Raw genomic sequence first — 25,464 nt, 5'->3', positions numbered from 1 at the left:
CATTTGTCTCTTTTTCAAAAGTTTAAACTGTGCTCCATGACAAGACAGAGATGACAGTTCTGTCTCACAATTAAAAGAATGCAAACATATCTTCCTCTTCAAAGGAAACAGAGAGAAAAGCAAACAAATCAATAGGGCTGTTTGGCTCTTAAGTATGCGAAGCACCGCCGGTACAAAGCTGTTGAAGGCGGCAGCTCACACCCCCTCCGTCAGGAGCAGGGAGAGAGAGAGAGAGAGAGACACAGAGGAAAACAAACAGTGAAAAATCAATACGTGCCCTTTGAGCTTTTAAGTATGCGAAGCACCGTGCAGCATGTCGCTTCACTAAGCAGCTGCACACAGAAGGTAACAACGTGAAGATAATCTTTCAGCATTTTTAGACGAGCGTCCGTATCATCTAGGTGTGCGAACAGCCCCCCTGCTCAATCCCCCTAAGTCAGGATCAGAGAAAGTCAGCGCAAGAGAGAGAGAAAGTAAGCTGGGTAGCTTCTCAGCCATCTGCCAATAGCGTCCCTTGTATGAAATCAACTGGGCAAACCAACTGAGGAAGCATGTACCAGAAATTAAAAGACCCATTGTCCTCAGAAATCCACGAACCAGCAAAAAATCCGCGATATATATTTAAATATGCTTACATATAAAATCCGCGATAGAGTAAAACCGCGAAAGGCGAAGCGCGATATAGCGAGGGATCACTGTATTGTGCACATAAAGTGGCAAGAAAAAGTATGTTAAACTTTTGGAATTGCGTGGCTTTCTGTATTAACTAGTCATAAAATGTGATCTGATCTTTATCCAAGTCAAAAATATAGACAGACATAATATTCTTAATGAAATATAAATTATAATCTTTCATGTCTTTATTGAACACACTCATCAAACATTCGCTGTGTGCTGTGGAAAACAAGTAAATGAACCCTGGGATTTAATAACTGGTTAAATCTCCATTAGCAGCAATAACCTCAAAGAAGAGCTTCCGGTAGCTGCTGATCAGACTTGCACAACGTTCCAAGAGGAATTCTGGACTATTGTTCCTTGAAGAACTGTTTCAGCTCAACAATGTTCTTACAACATCTGCTATGAAGAGTCTCTCTATTGGATTAAGGTCTGAACTCTGACTGGGCTACTTAAAAAGGTGAATTTTCTCTTTTGAAGCAATTCTGTACTAGATTTACTTACTGAGCTTCACCTGGCGGACAACATCCCTGACATTATCCTATTGAATACTTCGATAAGTTTGAAAATTTATTTGGATCTCAATGATGACAAGCTGTTCAGGTCCTGAGGCAGCAAAGCAGTCCCAAATCATGGTCACTGGTGCCTTTTTACGCCACATGTACTGCTGAATATTCTTCCCAAACAATTCAAGCTTAGTTCCATCAGTCCACAGAACATTTCCCCAATAACATTTTGGAGTGTAAAGGTGGTCTTTGGCAAAATTCAGGCATGGAGCAATGTTTTTTTGGAGAGCAGCAGCTTCCTCCTTGGTGTCCTATCATAGACACCATGCCTGTTCAACATTTTGCATATGGTAGACTCATGAACAGAAATGTTAACCTAGTCTGTGTAAGAATTGTTTCAAGCTGTTAGCCGTTACTCTGGGGATATTTTTTAAACATTTTGAGCATTCTGCAAGGTGCTTCGAGTCATCTTGGCTGGTTGCCCACTTCTAGGGAGTGTAGGCATGGTACTAAATTATTTCCATTTATACACAATTTGTCATAACTGTGGACTAATGAATATCTAAATTCTCTGAAATTACTTTGTAATCCTTTTCAGCTTTATGCAAATCAAAAATTCTTGACCACAGATCTTCTGAGATTTCTTTTTTGCAAGACATGCTTCACATCAGTAGATGCTTTTTATGAATAGTAGACTCAAAACGTTTGACTCCTTTTATTATTTTTTTTTAATATGTAAAGCATCTCTAAACATTTCCAATCTCATTTCGTTGAATGAACTCCAGGATTGACAACTCCTGATTCCAGTTAGCGTTTGTTAAATTCATCAAGGGTTCGCATATTTTTTTCAACCTACACTGGGAATTTTTGAATTATGTATTCAATATGTACAAGAAAAACATATATTGTATGTTATTAGTTAAACCAGACCATTTGTTCATTATTGCAGCTTAAACAAGGATCAGATCACATTTTAAGACAAATTTACGAAATGTGGCTATGTCCAAAGGCTTCACATACTTCTTCTTTCCATAATTATCAATTTGCCTTTAGACCAGTGGAGGATTCAGTGTCCCCCAGGGTTGATGAAATTCTTCAACATCTAAAATCTATGGCATAAAATTACTGAAGCCGTTTCCTCAAAATTTGCCTTCCTGGTATTTATATATCAGAATGTCTCATTTCAAGTTCTATTTCACTTTGACCTGGTAAGATATGTAGTGGTATTAACAGTTATGTGGCTTTTATGTATAGATGGGACTTAGCCCAAAGAAAATGTAAATAGCTGCCATGTGAAGTGCTGATTTAATTCTAGTTGGGTGATGGGCAATGGGATCTGCCTAAATGACTAAGATGTTCATTTCATTACAAATTTATCGTAAGCTGATAGCTGCTATTCTGTAATGCATTTCTGTGCTTTGTTGTCTGAAATGAAGTTAGCTAACAGTTAACCTGTTAGCTTTTTACTTTTTTTAGGTGCTAAAAAAATAATGTACCCCCCGCTCCCACACATAATATTCTGACATTTTGGAAATTTTTGTTGAAGAATGTGCTGTGGGATTTTTTACTATTCTTCTGTACAGTAATCCCTCGCTATATTGCGCTTCGCCTTTCGCGGCTTCACTCCATCGCGGATTTTATATGTAAGCATATTTAAATATATATCGCGGATTTTTTGCTGGTTCGCGGATTTCTGCGGACAATGGGTCTTTTAATTTCTTGTACGTGCTTCCTCAGTTGGTTTGCCCAGTTGATTTCATACAAGGGATGCTATTGGCAGATGGCTGAGAAGCTACCCAACTTACTTTTCTCTCTCTCTCTCTTGCGCTGACTTTCTCTGATCCTGACGTAGGGGGATTGAGCAGGGGGGCTGTTCGCACACCTAGACGATACGGACGCTCGTCTAAAAATGCTGAAAGATTATCTTCACGTTGCTACCTTCTGTGCAGCTGCTTCCTGAAGTGACATGCTGCACGGTGCTTCATATACTTAAAAACTCGAAGGGCACGTATTGATTTTCGATTGTTTGTTTTTCTCTGTCTCTCTCTCTCTGCTCCTGACGGAGGGGGTGTGAGCTGCCACCTTCAACAGCTTTGTGCCATGGTGCTTCGCATACTTAAAAGCCAAACAGCCCTATTGATTTGTTTGCTTTTCTCTATCTCTCTGACATTATCTGCTCCTGATGCGCACTCCTTTGAAGAGGAAGATATGTTTGCATTCTTTTAATTGTGAGACAGAACTGTCATCTCTGTCTTGTCATGGAGCACAGTTTAAACTTTTGAAAAAGAGACAAATGTTTGTTTGCAGTGTTTGAATAACGTTCCTGTCTCTCTACAACCTCCTGTGTTTCTGTGCAAATCTGTGACCCAAGCATGACAATATAAAAATAGCCATATAAACCATATATGGTTTCTACTTCGCGGATTTTCTTATTTCACGGGTGGCTCTGGAACGCAACCCCCGCGATGGAGGAGGGATTACTGTATATCTAAACATGATTACCCCTTTTTCTTCAGCAGAATAATTTATGGTATAAAGATTGTGGGTGTTAATGTGGTTGAATATACATTTCTCAGTTTCGTAAAGCACATTTTATTTAATATACACAGGCACATTTTAAACTTATATTTCCAAAGGGTCCATTTATTTTGATCAGTTTCTAGTTATAGTATTAAACCGAGGTAACTTAAATTACTTTCTTTTAATTTAACTGCTAAAATGATTATTTTTTCACTATCAGTCTTATCCAATTTTAATTTGTTTTTTCTTTGCACATAACTATTTCTTTGACATCTTGTAAAGCACTTTCAGCTTTGTATGAAATTGTGCTATAGAAATAAGCATGGATCATATTTATATAACTAAAAGAGTATAAAATTCCACCAAAATAAAGAGTCAGTCATTACATCTATACTGTTGACACAGACTGAACACACTGTCAGTATTTTCCCTCTGGATATACCTAGCTCAATCCACAAGAGAAAATCCCTCCACATCTGAATATCATAGCTGTTATCTCACAATAACTGAATGGTCAGTGACAACTGAATACATGAATCCATACACACTAACATTAAAACACACATAGAATTCTTATGCTAAATATTAAATGTAAGATTGTTTAGAAGGCTTGCACTTATACAATTAAAAACACAAAAATGTTATGCAAATAATATTAAAACAATTTTCTGCAGGAAACTGTCTAAATGGGATACTTCATAAAATGTTTTTACAAGAGGAGTCATGAAACACATGTATGCATTTATTCTGTGCATAATTTGATTTGAATGAGTAAATCCCATAGAAACGGATATATGCAAAATTAAGCTTTCATCAGCAGATGCAGCTGAACAGAAAGAAAGTTATATTTTGATATTTTCCTTACCATGTATAACTATAGAATGGAAGTTTCAGTTGAAAAGTTCACATTATGAACAATTTGGCAGTCCTAGCAGACTCATCACCATTTATTATTAGAAGACAACAGATATTCTGATTCGTTCACCCCCAGGAACATGGGGGTAGGGTGGGGAGGTATGAAAGATGATTAAAGCCAAATTTCACAATTTTCGTGAAAGTGTATCCATTCCTTTTTGAGTGATGTCAGAACAAACATGGAAATATGAATGCATGATTGCATATTTCAGTTTGCCTTGAGATTTCACTCAGCTGTGGATCGACAACTACTGGTTAACAGAGTACAGCTTTAAACATGACAGGAAAACAAGTTCTGTGCAGGTTGCAATGTTGGTGAAACGTTGATAGATTACACATATGACCCCAAAGTGCAACAAATAACTTTAAAGACCATGACACATTACAGAAGTTTTATGACCATGACAAAAAATGATAAGAAAAGCTTGATAAAAAGAAACAGTTTAAAGTAATGTGTGGTAATGGAGTTGGGATTTTCTGTTTGGAGGCTACTATGCTACACATTACAATACCATCAGAACCTGCATGGCACTTTTCCTGTTGATATAACATACTGTAATAATAATAGTAATTCATTACATTTATATAGTGTTTTTTCTTGATACTCAAAATGATTTACAGAGTAAGTGGGGAGCCACTTCAACCACCACTAATGTGCGGCATCTACGTGGATGATGTGATGGCAGCCACTTTGCGCCAGTACGCTCACCACCCATTAGCCACCATAGGCTAACTATCTCTCATCCCATCACCACCTATCAGAGACGGGAGATCATTAGGGGGCCAGAATGACCAGGCTGTGGTTGCCAATTTAGCCAGGACATCAGGATACACCCTACTCTTTATGAAGGATGCCCAGGGATCTTTAGTGACCACAGAGAGTAAGGACCTTGGTTTTACATTTTATCTGAGAGAATGAGGCATTTTTACAGCACAGTGTCCCTGTCAAATCACGGATGCATTGGGATACACATTCAGACCACAGCGTAAGCTCCCTCTACAAGCCTCACCAACACCTCTTCAGCAGCAACCCAAGCTTTTTCTGGTTGGTCTCCCATCCAACTACTGGCTGGGCCTGAAAATGCTTAGCTTCAGGTGGAATGAAAATTGTGCTCTCGATAAACTGTAAATTTAAGGTCCTTAGAATTTAATTTTTTTCTGCAAACTATTTAGAATTGTATTCATGGCATTATATGTGCTATAAACAAAAAATGTAATTCCCTGTGATGTATGCTTTAAATATTTTTAAAGAATTTTATGCATTACTTTTTATTTACATAATAGCCACAGTACCTGTCAAAGAATAAATAAAAATGATTTGCTATCTTTTGCCCTATGTGTACCTTCAGCGCCTTTCCTTTGTATTTGCATGTGTGAATATCTCTTAACCGGCACTCCTGCTCTTGAGCACCTTTCCGTTAAGCCGGCTTCTCAGACTCTGTCATTATTTTCAAGGCACCTTTCTCACCTCCTGTCCGGTTGTATACTTGCAGTCTTTGAAGGCAATTGTCTCAGTATGACTCATATGCCTTTACTCCTCCTTGTGAATCTCACATTTGCATTTTCTATTTCATTATCACCAAACTCCAAGGCCAATTGACTAATCAGATTGCTCAGGAGTACTGGACACAAAGATCTTTGTGTTTTATTATATAACAGTTAGACTTCGCTTATATTTACAAGTATATATTATAGTTTACTGTCAAATAATGCAAAGAGTACGTATACTCTTTGCATTATTTGACAGTAAACTATGTAACATTCTATGATCTGCTTCTCGCAACTGAGAAGGGCATGGCGGACGTTTGCCGACTTGTAGACCAACCACATGCATTACCTGGTACGTAACCACTCATACAATCAGATTGTGTTTCAGACTATGAATGCTATGAATATATATATTATTTCACTTATATCAATAAGGGCATATTGTAGCGGGGCTACATAATAGTAGGTATTTTTTGTGTTTGTGCCGAGTCACATTTTGTTCACATCGTCCCGTTTACTATTGAGTGTGTGTGTGTGTAAGTAAATGTTGTCCCCAGAAAACAAACAGGGAAGGACGATGCGGCCTGTTACCACAACAGTATATCCAGGACATTTGATATTTAAATGAGAGGAGCAAAAAAGAAGGGGAGCGAGGAGATCGAGAGGAGAAAGGAGTCAGGAGTCACTTTACGCTTCCATTTTACAAATCGTCACTTACGTTCATTGCACAATTTCACTGCTTTTTCATTATCCGGATCATCATCACGACAGCCAATGTGGAGAAAACCCCGGGTGAGATCGTTTTGTATTTTCGGGAAGGAGCAAAAGATCACTTCAGCCAGTATTTAATTATTGCAGGACTTTAATAACTTTGGACTCATATCACATACATTTCAACTGCCGTTTGTTATTGATCTGTGTTTGTTTTTCATGTTTTGTGTGCATTAATTTATTGTTTAGGGGCAAGGGAGGGCTTTGTATTTTTTTTTTTTATTACTGTATATTTGGGTGCTTGGAGTAAATAGGATAGATAATATATTTATGTTAATATTATAAATATTATATATATACTAGGGGCTTCGCCCCCTGCTCGCTTCGCTTGCCAACCCCCGTGTTTGGTTTTCCAGATACACACTTTTAAGATTTTTTTTTTCTTTGAATTGTTGCTATTTCATTAGTTTCGCTTTTATTTCAGAACTTCTGTAAAAACAGTATTTGTAATCTTGCGAGTCCCAATATGCTGAATCTTTTTAATGAGGTCAGGATAGGTTTCTCTGTTTGGAATTTCAGCGCAGACAAAACGATCTATCTCATCAGCAGTTAATAATTTTTTTTACAAAGTAAAAAAGTAAGTAGAGTTCTGCATTTGACTCCTGTCTGTAAAGTCGTGCTATATTCCTCTCACAGTTCCAAAAGTACATGGGGTTACCAAGGTGATGCCCCAGCTTTTGTCTAGGTTTTTGTACAAGGGCTAGACAGAACGTTTTTGACTCCTGGGGTAAATTTTGCTTTTTAAACAAGGAGACAGATAAATATATATAACAAAGTAACCAATAAATGCATGTGCGGTAAACTCCGTTTTTGAAATTCTCAAGATTCTTTATTTGTCACTTGCATTAGTTATACAGGACAACACGCAGTGAAATGCATCCTGATCTGCTTAAGAATATCAGTTAGATTAACAAAAAGTCATAGATTGAAAGATAACCGTATAGTAGAACATAATAAATAAGTAAAATTATGTGAATAAAGTAGAAGTAAGTGTTAAGGTGCAATAGTGTAGTAATTACTGTGCAAAACAAAAGTTAGACTGGTGCATAGTTAAATGAGGCAGTTTGTTTGCGCTACTGCGATCTTTACTTTCTTTTTTTATATTTTCTGATTTTCCTACTTTCATATCCTTTAACTTTCTCCACATGTGTATAGAGCCAACTTTTTTTCTTTTTTTTGAGCCTTTCTAATTTCCCTGGTTTCATAGTCTCTAACCTGCTCTGCCTGTGTTTAGCGCCAACATTTGTAAACGTCTTAATGAATAAAAGACAAAGTTAACTTCATAGTCTTTTAATTCTGAGCCGGAACCTGCTTTTTTTTTTTTGATTCCACTTGTTCCGGGCTGATAATTACTTTCCTTATTTTCTGAATTTGCACCTCGATTATTCTTTTTTGCTCTTTTTTCTCTCCAACGCATTTGAGTCTCATTTCTCCGCGCTGCTTTTTTCTTCGCTTAGATGTCAACATTTCATTTATAACGTACTGTCCTTATACGCTTTATATGTGCTGAGAGCCCTGGATCTGTGTATGCTCAAATCCTTCACAAGACTGAATGTTTTGCTGCCTCTTGTCCTATTTGATAGATTGTAAGAAGGGCGTGTCTTTGGTCTCGCGGGTCTTTAAAATGTCTTCCGAGAAGATCACTTATTGTAGACTTGCTTTTTGCTTTCCAGGACAGGATTTCTTTTTATAATGGATAGATATAATTTTTCACTGGTGTCTTTGGGATAGTGGGGAATTGTGCACATATATATAATATTGAGTATTTGTCTGTGTGTGTGTGGGTGTATATTATATATACAGTAATCCCTCCTCCATCGCGGGGGTTGCGTTCCAGAGCCACCCGTGAAATAAGAAAATCCGCGAAGTAGAAACCATATGTTTATATGGTTATTTTTATATTGTCATGCTTGGGTCACAGATTTGCACAGAAACACAGGAGGTTGTAGAGAGACAGGAACTTTATTCAAACACTGCAAACAAACATTTGTCTCTTTTTCAAAAGTTTAAACGTGTTCCATGACAAGACAGATGACAGTTCCATCTCACAATTAAAAGAATGCAAACATATCTTCCTCTTCAAAGGAGTGCGCATCAGGAGCAGAGAATGTCAGAGAGAGAGAGAGAGAGAGAGAGAAAAAAGCAAACAATCAAAAATCAATAGGGCTGTTTGGGCTTTTAAGTATGCGAAGCACCGCCGGACAAAGCAGCTGCAAGGAAGGGAGCAATGTGAAGGTAGTCTTTCAGCATTTTTTTTAGAGGAGCTTCCGTATCCTCTAGGCCAGTGTGCGAACAGCCCCTCTGCTCACACCTCCTCCATCAGGAGCAGAGAATGTCAGAGAAAGTGAGAGAGACAGAGAAAAGCAAACAATCAAAAATCAATACGTGCCATTCGAGCTTTTAAGTATGCGAAGCACCGTGCAGGAAGCATGTCGCTTGACAAAGCAGCTGCAAGGAAGCCCAGCAAGGAAGGGAGCAATGTGAAGGTAATCTTTCAGCATTTTTAGAAGAGCGTCCGTATCGTCTAGGGGTGCGAACAGCCCCCGTGCTCACAATATATTTGAGGGGTTTTATTTAATACGTACTACGTGCTCTGGTTGGGTAGCTTCTCAGCCACCTGCCAATAGCGTCCCTTGTATGAAATCAACTTGGCAAACCAACTGAGGAAGCATGTACCTGAAATTAAAAGACCCATTGTCCACTGAAACCCACGAACCAGCGAAAAATCCGCAATATTTAAATATGCTTACATATAAAATCCGCGATAGAGTGAAGCCACGAAAGTCGAAACGCGATATAGCGAGGGATTACTGTATACATATATGATTTGCATTGACTGTTATTTCATTGCTTGAGGAAAAAAAGACTGTTTGTAAGGAGTACAGCTTGTTATTATCTGGAGAATCCTCATATTAGCCAAGTCAATAGTCTTGGTTGTATAGTTGCCGGTCTGGGTAAAAGGGGTCGGCCGTTACCAATATTACTTAAAGATAATTTTCTTTTGGCAGTAAGATAAAGTCATTTTCAACTGTAAACATCCCAAAACAAACTACATAATGAGATAGTCAAGATAAATTTATATAACCACAAATATGTTGGACTGTTCTCGTGACTGAAAGAATCATGGTTAGAAAAGGAGATATTTATGGAATGTGCATAATGTACTCCAGCGATTCCCAACCTTTTTCACATGCGTACCCTTTGGTGGCAAATTTCCATAAATTGTACACTTAATATTAGCACTATTGTTGTAATTCACATACATAGTTGCTGTTATTTAAAATTTATAGGTTGTAACTGGAAGTAAATGGACAATAATAGGATTTAAAAAAAACAATATATGATACAGTATATATTTGTACACTCAAAAATTAAAGGTAACAATAAAACTTAATACATTAATTTATTAATACATTTATTAATATTATAAAACGTCTACATTTTAAAATGGAAATAATTTTTTTATAAAACACAACAGCTACGATTCTTGAGCTTGTTTTGAGGCACACAGTTTTTTTAAATCAGGTTAAAGTAGTGTAATGATATAGTCTCAAATCTGGACCTGCATTCAGATTACCACAGTATTTATTTAAAAAAAAAAAAAAAAACGGTATTAAGAAAGTAAAGCCTTCTTCGCCAGCTCCAAATTTGTAAATGGCAACAGAAACTAAAGTACCTTGTAGGTCAGTTGTTCATATTCTTTGCTGATGTCAGCGCAAAATTTAATAAGGAATTTTCATTTGAATTCAGCTCTTAAAATTTCTCATTCATTACTTTCCACCAGTGGGTAAGCATGGACTTTTGTCAAAGTCAAATAAAGAAAACCTGCACCAGCCTTCACCATAGCATTGAATTAATTTCACAACTTTTGCCTATATACCTTTTTCTGCCACAATTCAATTTTTTTTTCATGTACCCCTGAATGTTATGGCTTGTACCCCAGGTTGCAAACCACTGGCATACTGTACTAATTTCTGAAGAAAAAGAAAAAAAAAAGAGCATTTATTTTTAACTTCTTGTTATACTGCATTTGGGTCTTCCCCAGCCTTAATAGATTCCACCTCAAGTGGAGATTGTGAATCATGGTTAACAGTATGCTTGCTGTGGTTCACAGAAAGCAGCTGGCTGATGATTGATTAATAAACTGCTCTGAATGTATATCACAATTAAAAGAATGCAAACATATCTAACAAATCAATAGGGCTGTTTGGCTTGTAAGTATGCGAAGCACCGCGGCACAAAGCTGTTGAAGGCGGCAGCTCACACCCCCTCTGTCAGGAGCAGAGAGAGAGAGAGAGAGAGTTAGAGAGAGATAGAGAGACAGATAAAAAATCAATACGTGCCCTTTGAGCTTTTAAGTATGCGAAGCACCGTGCAGCATACTTAAAAGCTGCACACAGAAGGTAGCAACGTGAAGATAATCTTTCAGCATTTTTAGACGAGCGTCCGTATCGTCTAGGTGTGCGAACAGCCCCCCTGCTCACACCCCCTACGTCAGGATCACAGATAGTCAGCGCAAGAGAGAGAGAAAGAAAAGTAAGTTGGGTAGCTTCTCAGCCATCTGCCAACAGCGTCCCTTGTATGAAATCAACTGGGCAAACCAACTGAGGAAGCATGTACCAGAAATTAAAAGACCCATTGTCCTCAGAAACCCGCGATATCACTGATAATTACAAGAACACTATTAGGCAATTTTTTACAATGTACCCAAAACAAAAAAATGCAATGTAGCTTTCTTATATAGTCATTGCAGAGGCAAGTGAAATGGCTTAAATGGCAATAAATATTTTCTAAGAATCTAAAAAGGCTATACTCAAGAAATCTAGCATTTTGCCAGAAAATTTTAAACCCTGCCTCTCAGAAGTGGGCAAAAATGCACTAATTGGCACTGATTTAATTGCTGCAGTAAACACTAACTTTTTGAAATGCAACTGCCCATTTGAAAGAAAACTACATGCATTTACAAAATGTACTGATTAATACTGAGTGTAATGCTTATTCTAAACATGTCTGACTTGTCTGAGCGACAATTTTATAGTTTACCACAATCAGAATTATTATTTTTGTTGAAAGTCTCACTTAAAATGAATATATTATGAATATATAAGAAAAACTAAAAAGAGAGAACAGGGAAAAAACTCTAATAATTTTTCAAAGAAGGAACCAACTTTAGATGAGTGCCAGACCATCACAAGGCATATTTGAATGTATGAGTATCAGAAAGGTTGTAGGGTCTACCAAGTGATTACAACAAAAAGAGTAAAATCCAAATATAGTAAATCTGTCTCAACTGAAACATTTACATCATTATTTTATTCTAAAAAAGTTAACTCATCAATGTGGACTAATTTATCAATGTCATCCCTCACATTTTTTTTTTACCCATTATAAGGTTATGTCTCAGCCATTGTTATATAAAGCATGGGTCTGACTTTGACAATGAACTGTATCATCTACAAAATATCTCTGATTACACAGCAATAGTGGGGTCTATCAGGGGAGCCAGAAGACAGAAGAATGAGTACAGGAGTGTGGTGGAGGATTCTGCTTTATGGTACAAGCAGACCAGCTGCAATTCTGCAGTCGCAACACAAAGGAGATGGTGATATATTTTAAGAGGTCCTAGGCCCCTCTGTCATTATAGATGGCAAGGCTGTAGAGGTTATAAGAACCCACAATTAGCTTTGCTTGTAATTGAAAAACAGGCAGGAGGTACAGACAATAGGATTCTCTACAAAAGAGGTCACAGTTGCCACTATTATTTGAGGACGCTCAGTACTTTGGAGTGTGTATACATCTGTTAAAGTTATGGAAACACTGCACTGTAGCAGTTGCAATAGTCTATGCGACACTGATATATTACTTCTGCTTTGCATACTAAAGACATAACTTGGTTTACTGAAGTATTCACAAGTTCATTTCATGTCATTCATTACAGATGCAAAATGGTTTTTAAGATAGTGATGTTTGAAGGATTGGAGATCACATACATTCAAAAGTGTTTTTGGCTTGCCACATACACCCCAATTTGTCTTTGGGGAAAGTTGTTCTCAAAGTATTGGATTAATTGCTGACATGTCTGTTGGCAAATTAATTCATTTTAACCCATCCTTGCTTTTGAAGGACTAGGCGCTTTTTTGAGGTTACTTATATAGTGTAACACAATTGCCTCACCTGTTTAACATTGCCTCTTTAATTCAACTTGTCAAATTATTACTAGTCCTAAACTACACATATGCAACTTTTTTGTAATGTGTTACATGCATCAATTTCAGAATAAATTTATATCTTCAAAAAACAATGCATTTGATTTGTCTTTATGCTGTTTTTGTTTGAACAAAACTCAATGTAAATTTACAAATCACTGCTTTTTGTTTTATTGGAATTTCCATACTGTCCCATCTTTTTTGGAATTGAGGTTGAATATTTTGCCAAATACCCCAGATTTAAGTCAGTCTGTATAAAAATTGACCCTAAAAATTTAACCATGCTTCCCATTAATTTCTGAGAATATGTAAAACATCTATTTTTTCAACAATGTGTCACTAAACAAAACAAGGCAAGAGTACAGTGTAAAGTAAAGTAGATTAAAAGGAAAAGAAAGTAATTGTCTTCTATTAGCGTGCCACTACCATGTGCATGACATTGTTCCTTTTCAAAATGAAAATTCAATTCAATCTTTAAAATCTTGAGAAGATGTAGGAGAGTATTACAAGGTCAACTGTAAAATGTAGGTGACCAAGTGGTACTACAGATCTACTCTTAACTGACTACTAATTTGTTGAAAAACTATTATTATTATCATGGTGCTTTCTGTGATAGGTGTATACACTAAATGTATTAATACTTTGTATTTCTTAAGTGTAACAATGATATAACTAACTACAATATGAAACAATATTAGATTAGCAATTGATCATTATGAAAATACATACAATATAATTATAGACAAGTTGGTTGCAGTACAGTATACATTTATAACAGTAGTCTTGAGAAATCAAGTGAAATGACAACTTTCATTGGCTAAATAAAAAACTTGCATATTATATGCTTGGATATTGTAATCCTTTTAGTTAGCCAATAAAATGTGTTGTTTCGCTGGACTTCTCATTACATCCATAAAGTCTAACATGGTACAACACCCTGGTACTACTAACAATAGTCTTGCTACTACAGTAATCCCTCCTCCATCGCGGGGGTTGCGTTCCAGAGCCACCCGCGAAATTAGAAAATCCGCGAAGTAGAAACCATATGTTTATATGGTTATTTTTATATTGTCATGCTTGGGTCACAGATTTGCGCAGAAACACAGGAGGCTGTAGAGAGACAGGAACGTTATTCAAACACTGCAAACAAACATTTGTCTCTTTTTCAAAAGTTTAAACTGTGCTCCATGACAAGACAGAGATGACAGTTCTGTCTCACAATTAAAAGAATGCAAACATATCTTCCTCTTCAAAGGAAACAGAGAGTAAAGCAAACAAATCAATAGGGCTGTTTGGCTCTTAAGTATGCGAAGCACCGGTACAAAGCTGTTGAAGGCGGCAGCTCACACCCCCTCCGTCAGGAGCAGGAAGAGAGAGAGAGAGAGAGTCAAAAATCAATACGTGCCCTTTGAGCTTTTAAGTATGCGAAGCACCGTGCAGCATACTTAAAAGCTGCACACAGAAGGTAGCAACGTGAAGATAATCTTTCAGCATTTTTAGATGAGCGTCCGTATCGTCTAGGTGTGCGAACAGCCCCCCTGCTCACACCCCCTACGTCAGGATCACAGATAGTCAGCGCAAGAGAGAGAGAAAGAAAAGTAAGTTGGGTAGCTTCTCAGCCATCTGCCAATAGCGTCCCTTGTATGAAATCAACTGGGCAAACTAACTGAGGAAGCATGTACCAGAAATTAAAAGACCCATTGTCCTCAGAAACCCGCGAAGCAGCGAAAAATTCGCGATATATATTTAAATATGCTTACATATAAAATCCGCGATGGAGTGAAGCCGCGAAAGGCGAAGCGCGATATAGCGAGGGATTACTGTATTTATATTTATTTGTAGACCTAGGTATGGTTACTTGTAAGCTTTCATTCATGCTTTACTTTTGAGAGTTTCACATTTTTATAAACATTAAACCATTCACTCTTGATTTCTGAATTTAAATTTCATTATAACACTATATAGGATAGAATTTTTAATAAGAGAATTACTACATATGAAAATTAAGATACCAGTTAAATACACTGATTTTAAAGATCTTTTGAGAATAAATATGGTTGAAGCCAAAACCTTGGGGACTTTGGCTTAAAACACACATGTACTGTGAACATGGCATATAGCACTATGTCAAAGACAAAAATTAAAGTATTTTGCTTCAATCACATTTAATTACATTACTTTTCCAAATTCAATAGCAACTGCTGCTTACAACATGCTGCAAAGTTCTTATTCTAAATTCATTTTCCAACTTCAGGTACTTTTGAGAATACAAATAATGGAACTTACTAACTTTTCACACCAACACACACCTTCACTGACTTGTAAAAAATTTAACATCCAAGTTAGCTTTAGTAAATATTTTCAGTGCATTATGATCTCAACATTCAATGTGCTTTGGTGGTGATTTTGCAGTCTTTTCTTAGTTTCCCAGCTGACATGGAAATGTAAATCAATACAGAATGCACCCCCAGCAATATAAAAATGTGCAGATATTTTTGCCAGTACTGGTTTGGACCTACTACTGCAACAGTCAACATTCTGGGCAAGTATCAAAAATAAATAAATAAATAAATAATCCTCCTAAATGATGCCAGTTTTACAGAAAGAAACCCTTTACATCCAACATTTCCATAAAAACCTGAAAAAGAACAACTTCTTATGATCAAAAATAACTCATTCTTCAATTTAAATTCTAATTTGTACACTGGTGCTCCCATTACTTCATTACATTATTTTGATAGCTTCCTTTCCAAGCCAAAAAAATATTCTGCTCTCAAAACCAAAAAAGACGAATGTATCTCTGCTTTCTGTCCTTGTACCCATGGTAAGTCAAGATGTCATCACTAATATAAAAAAAAAAACATTGATGAATGATGCTTTCAGAGGCTATCTTTTGACATCCTGTGACATGTGATTCTCTTCTTTATTCCAAGTACTCTAATTTTCTACAGCTAGTGTGGATATAACTGGCATACTAACAGGCTGTGATTTCACTTTCTTTAAACAAAATAAGAACCTGTCATCTCTGGGCAGGGATCTTAACCAACAATCTGCCATGTGTACATTAATTCACCTTGATCAAACAGGCTTCATCTGTATTCCAATGGCACTGGACTTCCTTGGAAGCCTTTTGCATATTATTGATCCTGCTTATACTTTTACTTCCAAAAACATTTTAGGTTGCTGGAAGCTAAAAAAAGCATCTGAATGCTTTAATATCTCTTTGCAAAGTCCTTCAGTATTAACTTTAACCATTTTGCAAACTCTTCATTTTACCTGTTCTTCAACTGTTTTAACAAACTTCAATGCAAGTAAGTCCTTCCTAAGTAAGATGTTCATTAACAAGGTGTCCTCTTTTAATAACCACTACTCTCTCTGGAACCTGCAGTGAAAGTTGTCTATAATTCTGTACATCTCCCTTCCATTACAGTTAAACTCACTAAACTCATTATTGCTCTATGCTGATAAAGTTCTTTTTTTAAAATGCATCATCACATCTTCCATTCATCCTTAGCCTTTTTCTTCTGAACAATATGGAGATGTCTCTGTCAATAAAGCTGATATAAAATTTGAAATTCTTAGTACCTTAAGAATCTAGGTGTGGATATCTGTTCTTCAGTAAACATTAATTATGTCCCAACCTTTAATAAGGTTGAAATTGTTTTCATCCAATTTCATTTTGACACACTGAAAATACCACTTCAGGTTTTAATCCTATTAAGTTCTAGGTTTCCCTTTTCTCTTCTGCTCCTTGTTGGAAGTGAAGTCACTACTTTCTAAATTTATCTGAGATGGAAAGAGGGTAGACTGAAGAATTGTGCTCACTTTTGCTATAGGGATAAAGCTAATGTGGCATTTTCTGATCTGCAGCTATACCATTAGTTATTTATCCCATCTAATTTAATTATCCTGAATTTCATTCCCTGGGTGCTTCATTTTTATTACATTTGGATTGTTACTAGGTTGCCCAACATAATTTAAACAATATTCTTTCTTCCAATATTTGACTCCTTAAATTACACCTTAGCCCAATTACTAATCATGTGATTAAATTATGGCATTTTGGTAGAGTATAATGTTTCATATTAAAATGCCACAAACTGCCTCTCACTGTTTAAAATTGTTTCCATAAAAACTGATGGTTATCAACACTATACTCCTCCATAATCTCAACTGGGCATAACGTTTTTGGGCAACAACTAAACTTTAGATAACATGTCTATTTGTTCTTTCTTTTGTTAATCAATTCCCCCAAGCCATTCCAAACATCTTTACTTCACATTAAAGCTGCATGTGATGTCAATCCAGTATCTTTTGTCTATGTGTTTTAACCCTGAGTGTGGGGGTAGGGGACACTTCTGTATACATTTAATATTCCATGTGTTTTGTACTCATACGCATGTGTTTTAGACACTTGAACTATGAGTAAATACTACTTAAAATCAGATGAAAAAGAAAACCTACAGGACAAATATTCCTCTTTTACTTCATTTTTTTGGAAATTTTAACTTCTTATTTACACTTTATCAGTAGAAATATTTTTTCTTGTTATAGTTGCAGTTAACTCATATTGGCAAACCTGTATTTTAACAGATCTGGTTAATTCACATAAATGTTTTACTTCAGTTTAAAATTTAAGCATCTTTAGTTATTATCTTCACATATTAGTAAAGAAAAAGGAAACAGTAAATATTTTTGAAGAAACTGCTTTTGGAAAAGAGTTTTTATTATTAGCAAAGAGATAAGGTACCAAATATTTTTATTGGCTGTTTGGTGCTTCAGCCTTGCCATGCAAGGTTGTGGTTAGGCAGATAATTTGTTTGATGGTTTATTGGTTGTTCCTTGTTTTTGGTTTTGATGACTATGGTGGAGCAGTACATATTGTCTTGGGCAACTCCTTTTTGTTCATCCTTTTGGTTCACTCTATTGATCACTGTACTTTCCTAATTGTACAATTAAATCTGCCGCTTATAATATGTACATTTTTCTTGCAATAAAAATCACATAAAGACAGTGCTTTCTTTACTCTCAAACTCTGTGTTCCGTTTCATTGACAAGCCCAGCAATGGATTAAGATTCTTAGGATTTTTGAGATAACAGATATGGATCCAAACAAATCAAAAAATCATCCCAAAAATGGTGATTGTACAGTTGATAGAATAGCAATATAAATCCAGAGCTGTGCAAAAAGACTGCAAGTAATGACTATGAAAATAAACAATATATATATGTAATAATAAATCTTTAAAACCATACACATTTAGGTTCACTTGACCTGTCGTGCTTTTAAGTCAGTCTTCAAGTCTGTCCTACTACATAAAAACCACAATAACCACCACTTATTTAAAAAACTTCACTTAAATACTTTTTGTTAAGCACATTTACTCTCTTTTGCATAATGATATAAAAAACACAGTCATATATAATTTAGAGGGTGCCTTTCGTGGTTTAATGTACAGTAATCCCTCGCTATATCGCGCTTCGACTTTCGCGGCTTCACTCTATCGCGGATTTTATATGTAAGCATGTTTAAATATATATCGCAGATTTTTTGCTGGTTCGCAGATTTCTGCAGATAATGGGTCTTTTCATTTCTGGTACATGCTTCCTCAGTTGGTTTGTCCAGTTGATTTCATACATGGGACGCTATTGGAAGATGGCCGAGAAGCTACCCAACCAGAGCGCATATTACGTATTAAATAAAACTACTCAAATATATTGTGAGCACGGGGGTTGTTTGCACCCCTAGAGGATACGGCCTCTCCTCAAAAAACGCTGAAAGATTACCTTCACATTGCTCTCTTCCTTGCTGGGCTTACATATGGCTGCTTTGTCAAGCGATATGCTTCCCGCATTGTGCTTCGCATACTTAAAAGAACAGCACGTATTGATTTTTGACTGTTTGCTTTTCTCTCTCTCTCGCTCTGACATTCTCTGCTCCTGACGGAGAGGGTGTAAGCAGGGGGGCTGTTTGCACCCCTAGACGATACGGACGCTCGTCTAAAAATGCTGAAAGATTATCTTCACATTGCTCCCTTCTGTGCAGCTGCTTTGTCAAGCGACATGCTTCCCGCACGGTGCTTCGCATACTTAAAAGCTCGAAGGGCACGTATTGATTTTTGATTGTTTGTTTTTCTCGGCCTCTCTCACCTCTCTCTCTGACATTCTCTGCTCCTGACGGAGGGGGTGTGAGCAGAGGGGCTGTTCGCACACTGGCCCAGAGGATACGGACCCTCCTCTAAAAAATGCTGAAAGACTACCTTCACATTGCTGCCTTTCTTGCAGTTGCTTTGTCCGGCGGTGCTTCACATACTTAAAAGCCAAACAGCCCTATTGATTTTTGTTTGCTTTTCTCTCTCTCTCTCTGACATTCTCTGCTTCTGACGCGCACTCCTTTGAAGAGGAAGATATGTTTGCATTCTTTTAATTGTGAGACGGAACTGTCATCTCCAGGGTTGGGAGCGAGATCCTGCCCCAAGTGGAGGAGTTCAAGTATCTCGGGGTCTTATTCACGAGTGAGGGAAGAAAGGAGCGTGAGGCGGATCGGTGCGGCGTCCGCAGTGATGCGGGCTCTGCATCAGTCTGTCGTGGTGAAAAAGGAGCTGAGCCATAAGGCAAAGCTCTCAATTTACCAGTCAATCTATGTTCCTACCCTCACCTATGGTCATGAGCTATGGGTAGTGACCGAAAGAACGAGATTGCGAATACAAGCGGCTGAAATGAGTTTTCTCCGCAGGGTGTCTGGGCTCTCCCTTAAAGATAGGGTGAGAAGCTCAATCATCCGGGAGGGGCTCAGAGTACAGCCGCTACTCCTCCGCATCGAGAGGAGTCAGATGAGGTGGCTCGGGCATTTGATCAGGATGCCTCCTGGACGCCTCCCTGGTGAGGTGTTCCGGGCATGTCCAACCGGGAGGAGGCCCCGGGGAAGACCCAGGACACGCTGGAGGGACTATGTCTCCCGGCTAGCCTGGGAACGCCTTGGGATTCCCCCGGAAGAGCTAGAAGAAGTGGCCGGGGAGAGGGAAGTCTGGGCATCTCTGCTCAAACTGCTGCCCCCGCAACCCGACCTCGGATAAGCAGAAGAGGATGGATGAATTGTCACCTCTGTCTTGTCATGGAGCACAGTTTAAACTTTTGAAAAAGACACAAATGTTTGCTTGCAGTGTTTGAATAACGTTCCTGTCTCTCTACAACCTCCTGTGTTTCTGTGCAAATCTGTGACCCAAGCATGACAATATAAAAATAACCATATAAACATATGGTTTCTACTTCGCGGATTTTCACCTTTCGCGGGGGGTTCTGGAATGCAACCCCCGCGATCGAGGAGGGATTACTGTATACAATTCTTTTTAAATATGTCAAAAATCAATATTAACGGTTATACATTGTGTGACTTTGCCGTACTGGGAAAGCACTGACCCAATTATATTTCCATTTAGTTCTATGGCCAAGCACTAATTTTACAACCAATAAAAAGCCATTTCTGGTGATCAAAAATACCAACCATTTCATTTTACAGTAACAATGATGTGAAAATTAAAAGCTACTGTTTCACTCATAGTCATATTCATGCCAGGTCTCTGAAAGAAACCCTGAATACAGTCTGCCATCACATCACAGATCTCGGAGAAACTATTGACATCTTTTCTCAGAAATCCCAAAACCAGCTTCACTCTCCTCTTCCAAAATATGTATGATAATAGCTTAATAATAATTAATTATTCTGCATACAGCTGCCTCTTTGTCTACATGGGTCTGCTGTTCCTACCAATGTGTATACAAGCCTTGCTAGAAACTTGTTTAAACATAAATAACTAACACTGGAATTTCTGTTTTGTTCAATCTTTAAAATATCTCAAACTTCTAGAAGTCCATGGGTTCCTTGTAGTGGCAAAGGTTACTACATGAAGTTGTAAGACACATCCGCAGACTGGTAAATGCTGGAAGAAAATGAAAAAGTAGTAGTTTATAATGTTAATCAAAGCAGAGAACAGCCAGAAGGACAACCTGTACCTTTAAGGCCATGCTTCCTTTGTTTGAGGTCGTCATGCCACAGGAGACTTTGCTTACAGTGCAAGTCTGTAAATGTAGAAAAACAAGACAGAAAAAGACAGTTATTTCAATTTCCAGGCAACCAAGCTAGAATCCCACTGATCTGCTGAGTTTCACTGCAGTTTAATGTAACCCAAAAATAAAAACATAATTTAAGGAAATGGTTAATTAGAAGATAGTTGTTTTACATTTAAATACATAGGGCTTCATTCACATATCATGTCAATAAAAAGTACTTCATATTATTGTGTGTATCTGTAGTACATATACACAGTGTGTATGTATATATATATCACACAAAAACATTCATAAATATATATTTTTAAGTATAAACCAGCACAAAATATCTTTCAGTACATTTGTACAGAGGCTGGTCAGTTTATACTGTATATTGTTCCTTAATCTTTTAAAATTTAGCTTGATATTGTACCAAATCATGTAATTTTATATGGCAGAAGAATCTAAGACTAATTTAACTTAAAAGATATGGGGACTGTACATCCACGGATATGTCAATAAAACGTGACAAGAAGAATAAGTTTAATAAAAATAATGTACAACTGCAAAGCAGTTTAATTCCATCAAAAATTATCAGTTAACCCCTTAACCGCCCTCTGCCGGATATATCCGGCACCGTTGTTTTATTGCTAACGCCATACTGCCGGAATTATCCGGCACATTTGCCTGTGGTTATGTGAATGCCTGGCACGTAGTACAACTGACAGTTTGGCGTGGGTATTATTACTACGTTGTATTTCGACAACTCTGCGCTTGTATTGGCCGATCACGTGATGTGATTCGAAAGTGAAAGCTGTGAATATGGCGAAACGTAAACTGACTTCAAGTGAGGCTTTGCAGGTGATTTTGGACAGTTCTGATCATGATTGTAGCAGTTCTGAAGAAGATTTTAGCGACAATGATGAGCAGCAACGTGCGCTGCATGATACTGTGAATGAAGACGCATCGGATGACGGCGATGAGTGGGTGTATCCCCAGCATCTCAACTGGACTGCTGCCCGAGGTGAACTACCTTTTCTGCATCCGTTTGAGGTAACGTGTGGCTTTATTGTTGATGTAAACAATTACACTGCTGAGCAGTTTTATGAGCTGTTTGTGTCACCTGATTTGATCAGACATTTTGTTCATCAGACAAATCTGTATGCAGCACAGTTTATTGAGAAAAATCCCAATTTACCTCCACATTCCCGTGTTCGTGCTTGGTTTGTAACTGATGAAAGCGAAATGAAAAAATTCATTGGGATTTTGATGTTGATGGGAATAATCAGAAAAGCAGATATTGAGATGTACTGGTCTACAGATCCTATGTATGCAACACCTATTTTTGCAGCTGTCATGACACGTAACCGATTCTCTTTGCTGCTGAAATTCTTTCATTTGAATGACAACAGAAATGAGCCAGATAAGAAAGATCCAAACCGCGACCGCTTGTTCAAACTACGTCCTTTGATTGATCATTTATTTGAAGCATTTCAGTTGCCCTACATGCCAGGACCGTCAGTTGCAGTTGATGAAAGTTTATTGTTGTGGAAGGGCCGCTTACAGTTTCGACAGTATCTACCATTGAAAAGGGCACGGTTTGGTATCAAGATGTTTTGCTTAGCTGAGAATTCAGGTTACATTTATAGATTTCGTGTATACACTGGCAAAGAGGATCCTATGAGTAGTATTTCAGCAGTGTTGCCAGATGAATGTAAGGACTTTGGACTTTCAGAAAAACGCTGTCGTGTCTGTTCAAAGAAGGGTCAGCGTAGAGACGTCAAGACCTTCTGCTCAAAGTGTCCCAGCAATCCAGGACTTTGTGCAGTTCCCTGCTTTGGCATGTGGCACAGCAAACTCAAATACTGGGAATGAAACTATGATTGACTGAACTACTTTTGACTTTTGAATTACTTTTGACTGTTCCGTTTTGTAGTAGACAATAAATCCAGAAGCCTGAGAAAAGGTACATTTTGTGTTTTATTATGTGTTTGCCCATTTCTAGAACTTGCACAACATTTAGTGGTCAATACTGCTTAAATAAATGTAAAAAATGTAAAAAAAATGTAAAAAAGTAAAAAAACGAAAATTGTTCAGATTTCGCCTGGCGTGGGGAATATTTAGGGAGTTGGCGGTTAAAGGGTTAAAAAAGGAAATAGGAGAGAGGACTAAAAACTTAACCTTGTCTAAGTGTCGCACTGAAAGCAAAAGATATACAGACTGCAGTTTCTTGCAAACAATTTTTTTTTTTGGCAATTTTTTTGATTTGTTTCACTTTCAAAGTGTGTTGATTTTTTTAAGAAAATAAAAAGGAAAATATGAATAATAAAGCACTATAAATTCTTCTTGTAAAACTCACGTTTTTGCAAGTTTTATATTATATTAAAGTTATATTTTTATAACTGAATTCAGTTTCCTAGTATTTCCAAATTGTAGCAAGATGCTGTACTACATTACTTGAATTTCTAGAGCTAGAAGAATTTAGCCCTGATTTCATTTAAAAGACAAAAATTAGGAGATTGTTCATCCATGGCTAGACAGTTGAATTCTTATTATGTTCTGGAATATTAATAAACACTAACAGTTTAGAACCTTAACTTAAAAGAAATATACTTTTGCAATTAAACAATGCAATACTACATAACAGTAATTGTCTAAGCATTAAAATAATGTGAATATTTAATATTCAAAGAGAAAATACCTAATTTCACAATAACAAACAAAAGAATCTCATGAGATAACCAGAAAAATACAGTATAAAGGAAGCAACATTTATACCAATATCCTCTATTTTATAAATTAGTTTTCTACACCAGAGGCAATGCTAGGTACTGAGCTATACAAAAACATTGTACACTTTTAAAAAGACAATCAGAACACAAGCTGGTAAAGAGGAACTGAAATAAAAACCCTGAGACTTAGCCACTATGATACAATGCTAACTAAACTAAAACCGTTAATTCACAATATTTAAATCTAAAACTTTTACATGGTAATAAGTCATTTTTAGGGTTACACCTAAACATTAATGAATATTTTGAACTAATATTTTCAGAGATTTGCTTTTTCTAAATTCATTCTTTTGTGAACAAGCATAAATTCAAATTTCAATTAAAGAATATGTTCAACGATAACTGAATATAAACAAAAGCAAAGCTAGAGTAGAAATATGCATATAAATATATGACTGTATAGCATTCAGATTAATGAATGAAGAATAAAAATACAATGTTTATTTCTTTACATACACATACATTAAAATGCTACTGCTGCATTGTTTAAACATATCACTTCTATGTACCAAGGATAAACCAATGATAGCTGGTGATCTAAAATGAAGAGTTAAAATGGTACCCATTATCATGCTGCGCCCATTTAAAATGTCTCCACTGTTCCTTGCCTGTATTATTCACCTAATTAGGCTGGGTCTCTGACTCAATTATAAAGTAATACTAGATTGAAATATTACACAGTGTTCACATTAAACATGCACACTTCTCTGTTCTTAATGAAATAAACTCTGAACACTACAAAATTCAATCTGTTCAGGCACTTGCCAATATATTTACTGGTTATGCAAGAATAGTACAAAATCTAGATTGCAATAATGCATCTCTAAAATATGTTTAAAGATGTTCTTCATAGCTCCTCTCACAACTAAAGTATTTAGAGCACAAAGAAATTCACCAAGATTTAATAATACCACACAACCTTTACATTAGAAGCGAAATAGTAGAGGGTAACATGGGAACTCTGCAGTGGGGGAAATAAGTATTTGATTCCCTGTTCAGTTTGTAACTTTGCTCACTTACAAAGAAATGAAGTCTCTCATTTTTATGGTAGTTTCATTTTAATGGAGACAGACAGAATATCAAACAAAAATCCAGAAAAAACACATTACTTAAAAGTTATAAATTGATTTGCATGTCATCAAGAGATTTAAGTATTTGATCCACTACAACCCAGCCAGAATTCTAACTCTCACTGATTGGCTGCGTGCCAATTACAATCTATAGATCAATTATAGATACTCCTGATCTCAACTCGTTATGTGTATAAAGCACACCTGTCCACAAAATCAATTTCTTCCATTCCAACTTCTCCACCACAATGGGCAAGACCAAAGAGCTGTCAAAGGATGTCAGGGACAGGATTGTAGACCGGCACAAGGCTGGAATGGGCAACAAGACCATCAGCAAAAAGCTTGGTGAGAAGACGACGACAACTGTTAGTACAATTATTCAGAAATGGAAGAAATATAAAATGACCATCAATCACCCTTGGTCTGGAGCTCCATGCAAGATCTTGCCTCATGGGGCGAGGGAGGTGATGGA

The 25,464-nt window shown here is 36.9% G+C and overlaps 1 protein-coding gene across 9 annotated transcripts in view; it reads right to left on the bottom strand.

Moving 5' to 3' along the window:
• The window catches only part of LOC114664937 (transcription factor MafG), a 159,891-nt gene that overhangs the window by 11,359 nt on the left and 123,068 nt on the right, over window positions 1-25,464 (bottom strand). For 6 of the 9 annotated variants that reach the window (XM_028819262.2, XM_028819259.2, XM_028819258.2 and 3 more), the window contains one exon: window positions 21,095-21,160. The exons of 1 other annotated variant lie outside the window; for it this stretch is intronic. In XM_028819262.2, coding sequence (XP_028675095.2) covers window positions 21,095-21,160 — 66 coding nt within the window. Of the gene's footprint in view, window positions 1-20,321; window positions 21,022-21,091; window positions 21,161-25,464 lie in introns of those variants that run through there. 2 more of the 9 variants (XR_007936649.1, XR_007936650.1) reach the window with 2 other exon arrangements.

Source organism: Erpetoichthys calabaricus, chromosome 14, assembly GCF_900747795.2.
Source record: "Erpetoichthys calabaricus chromosome 14, fErpCal1.3, whole genome shotgun sequence".
Classification (NCBI taxonomy): domain Eukaryota; kingdom Metazoa; phylum Chordata; class Cladistia; order Polypteriformes; family Polypteridae; genus Erpetoichthys; species Erpetoichthys calabaricus.
The sequence above is the reverse complement of the archived record's forward strand: the minus strand, read 5'-3'. Positions and strand labels throughout refer to the sequence as shown.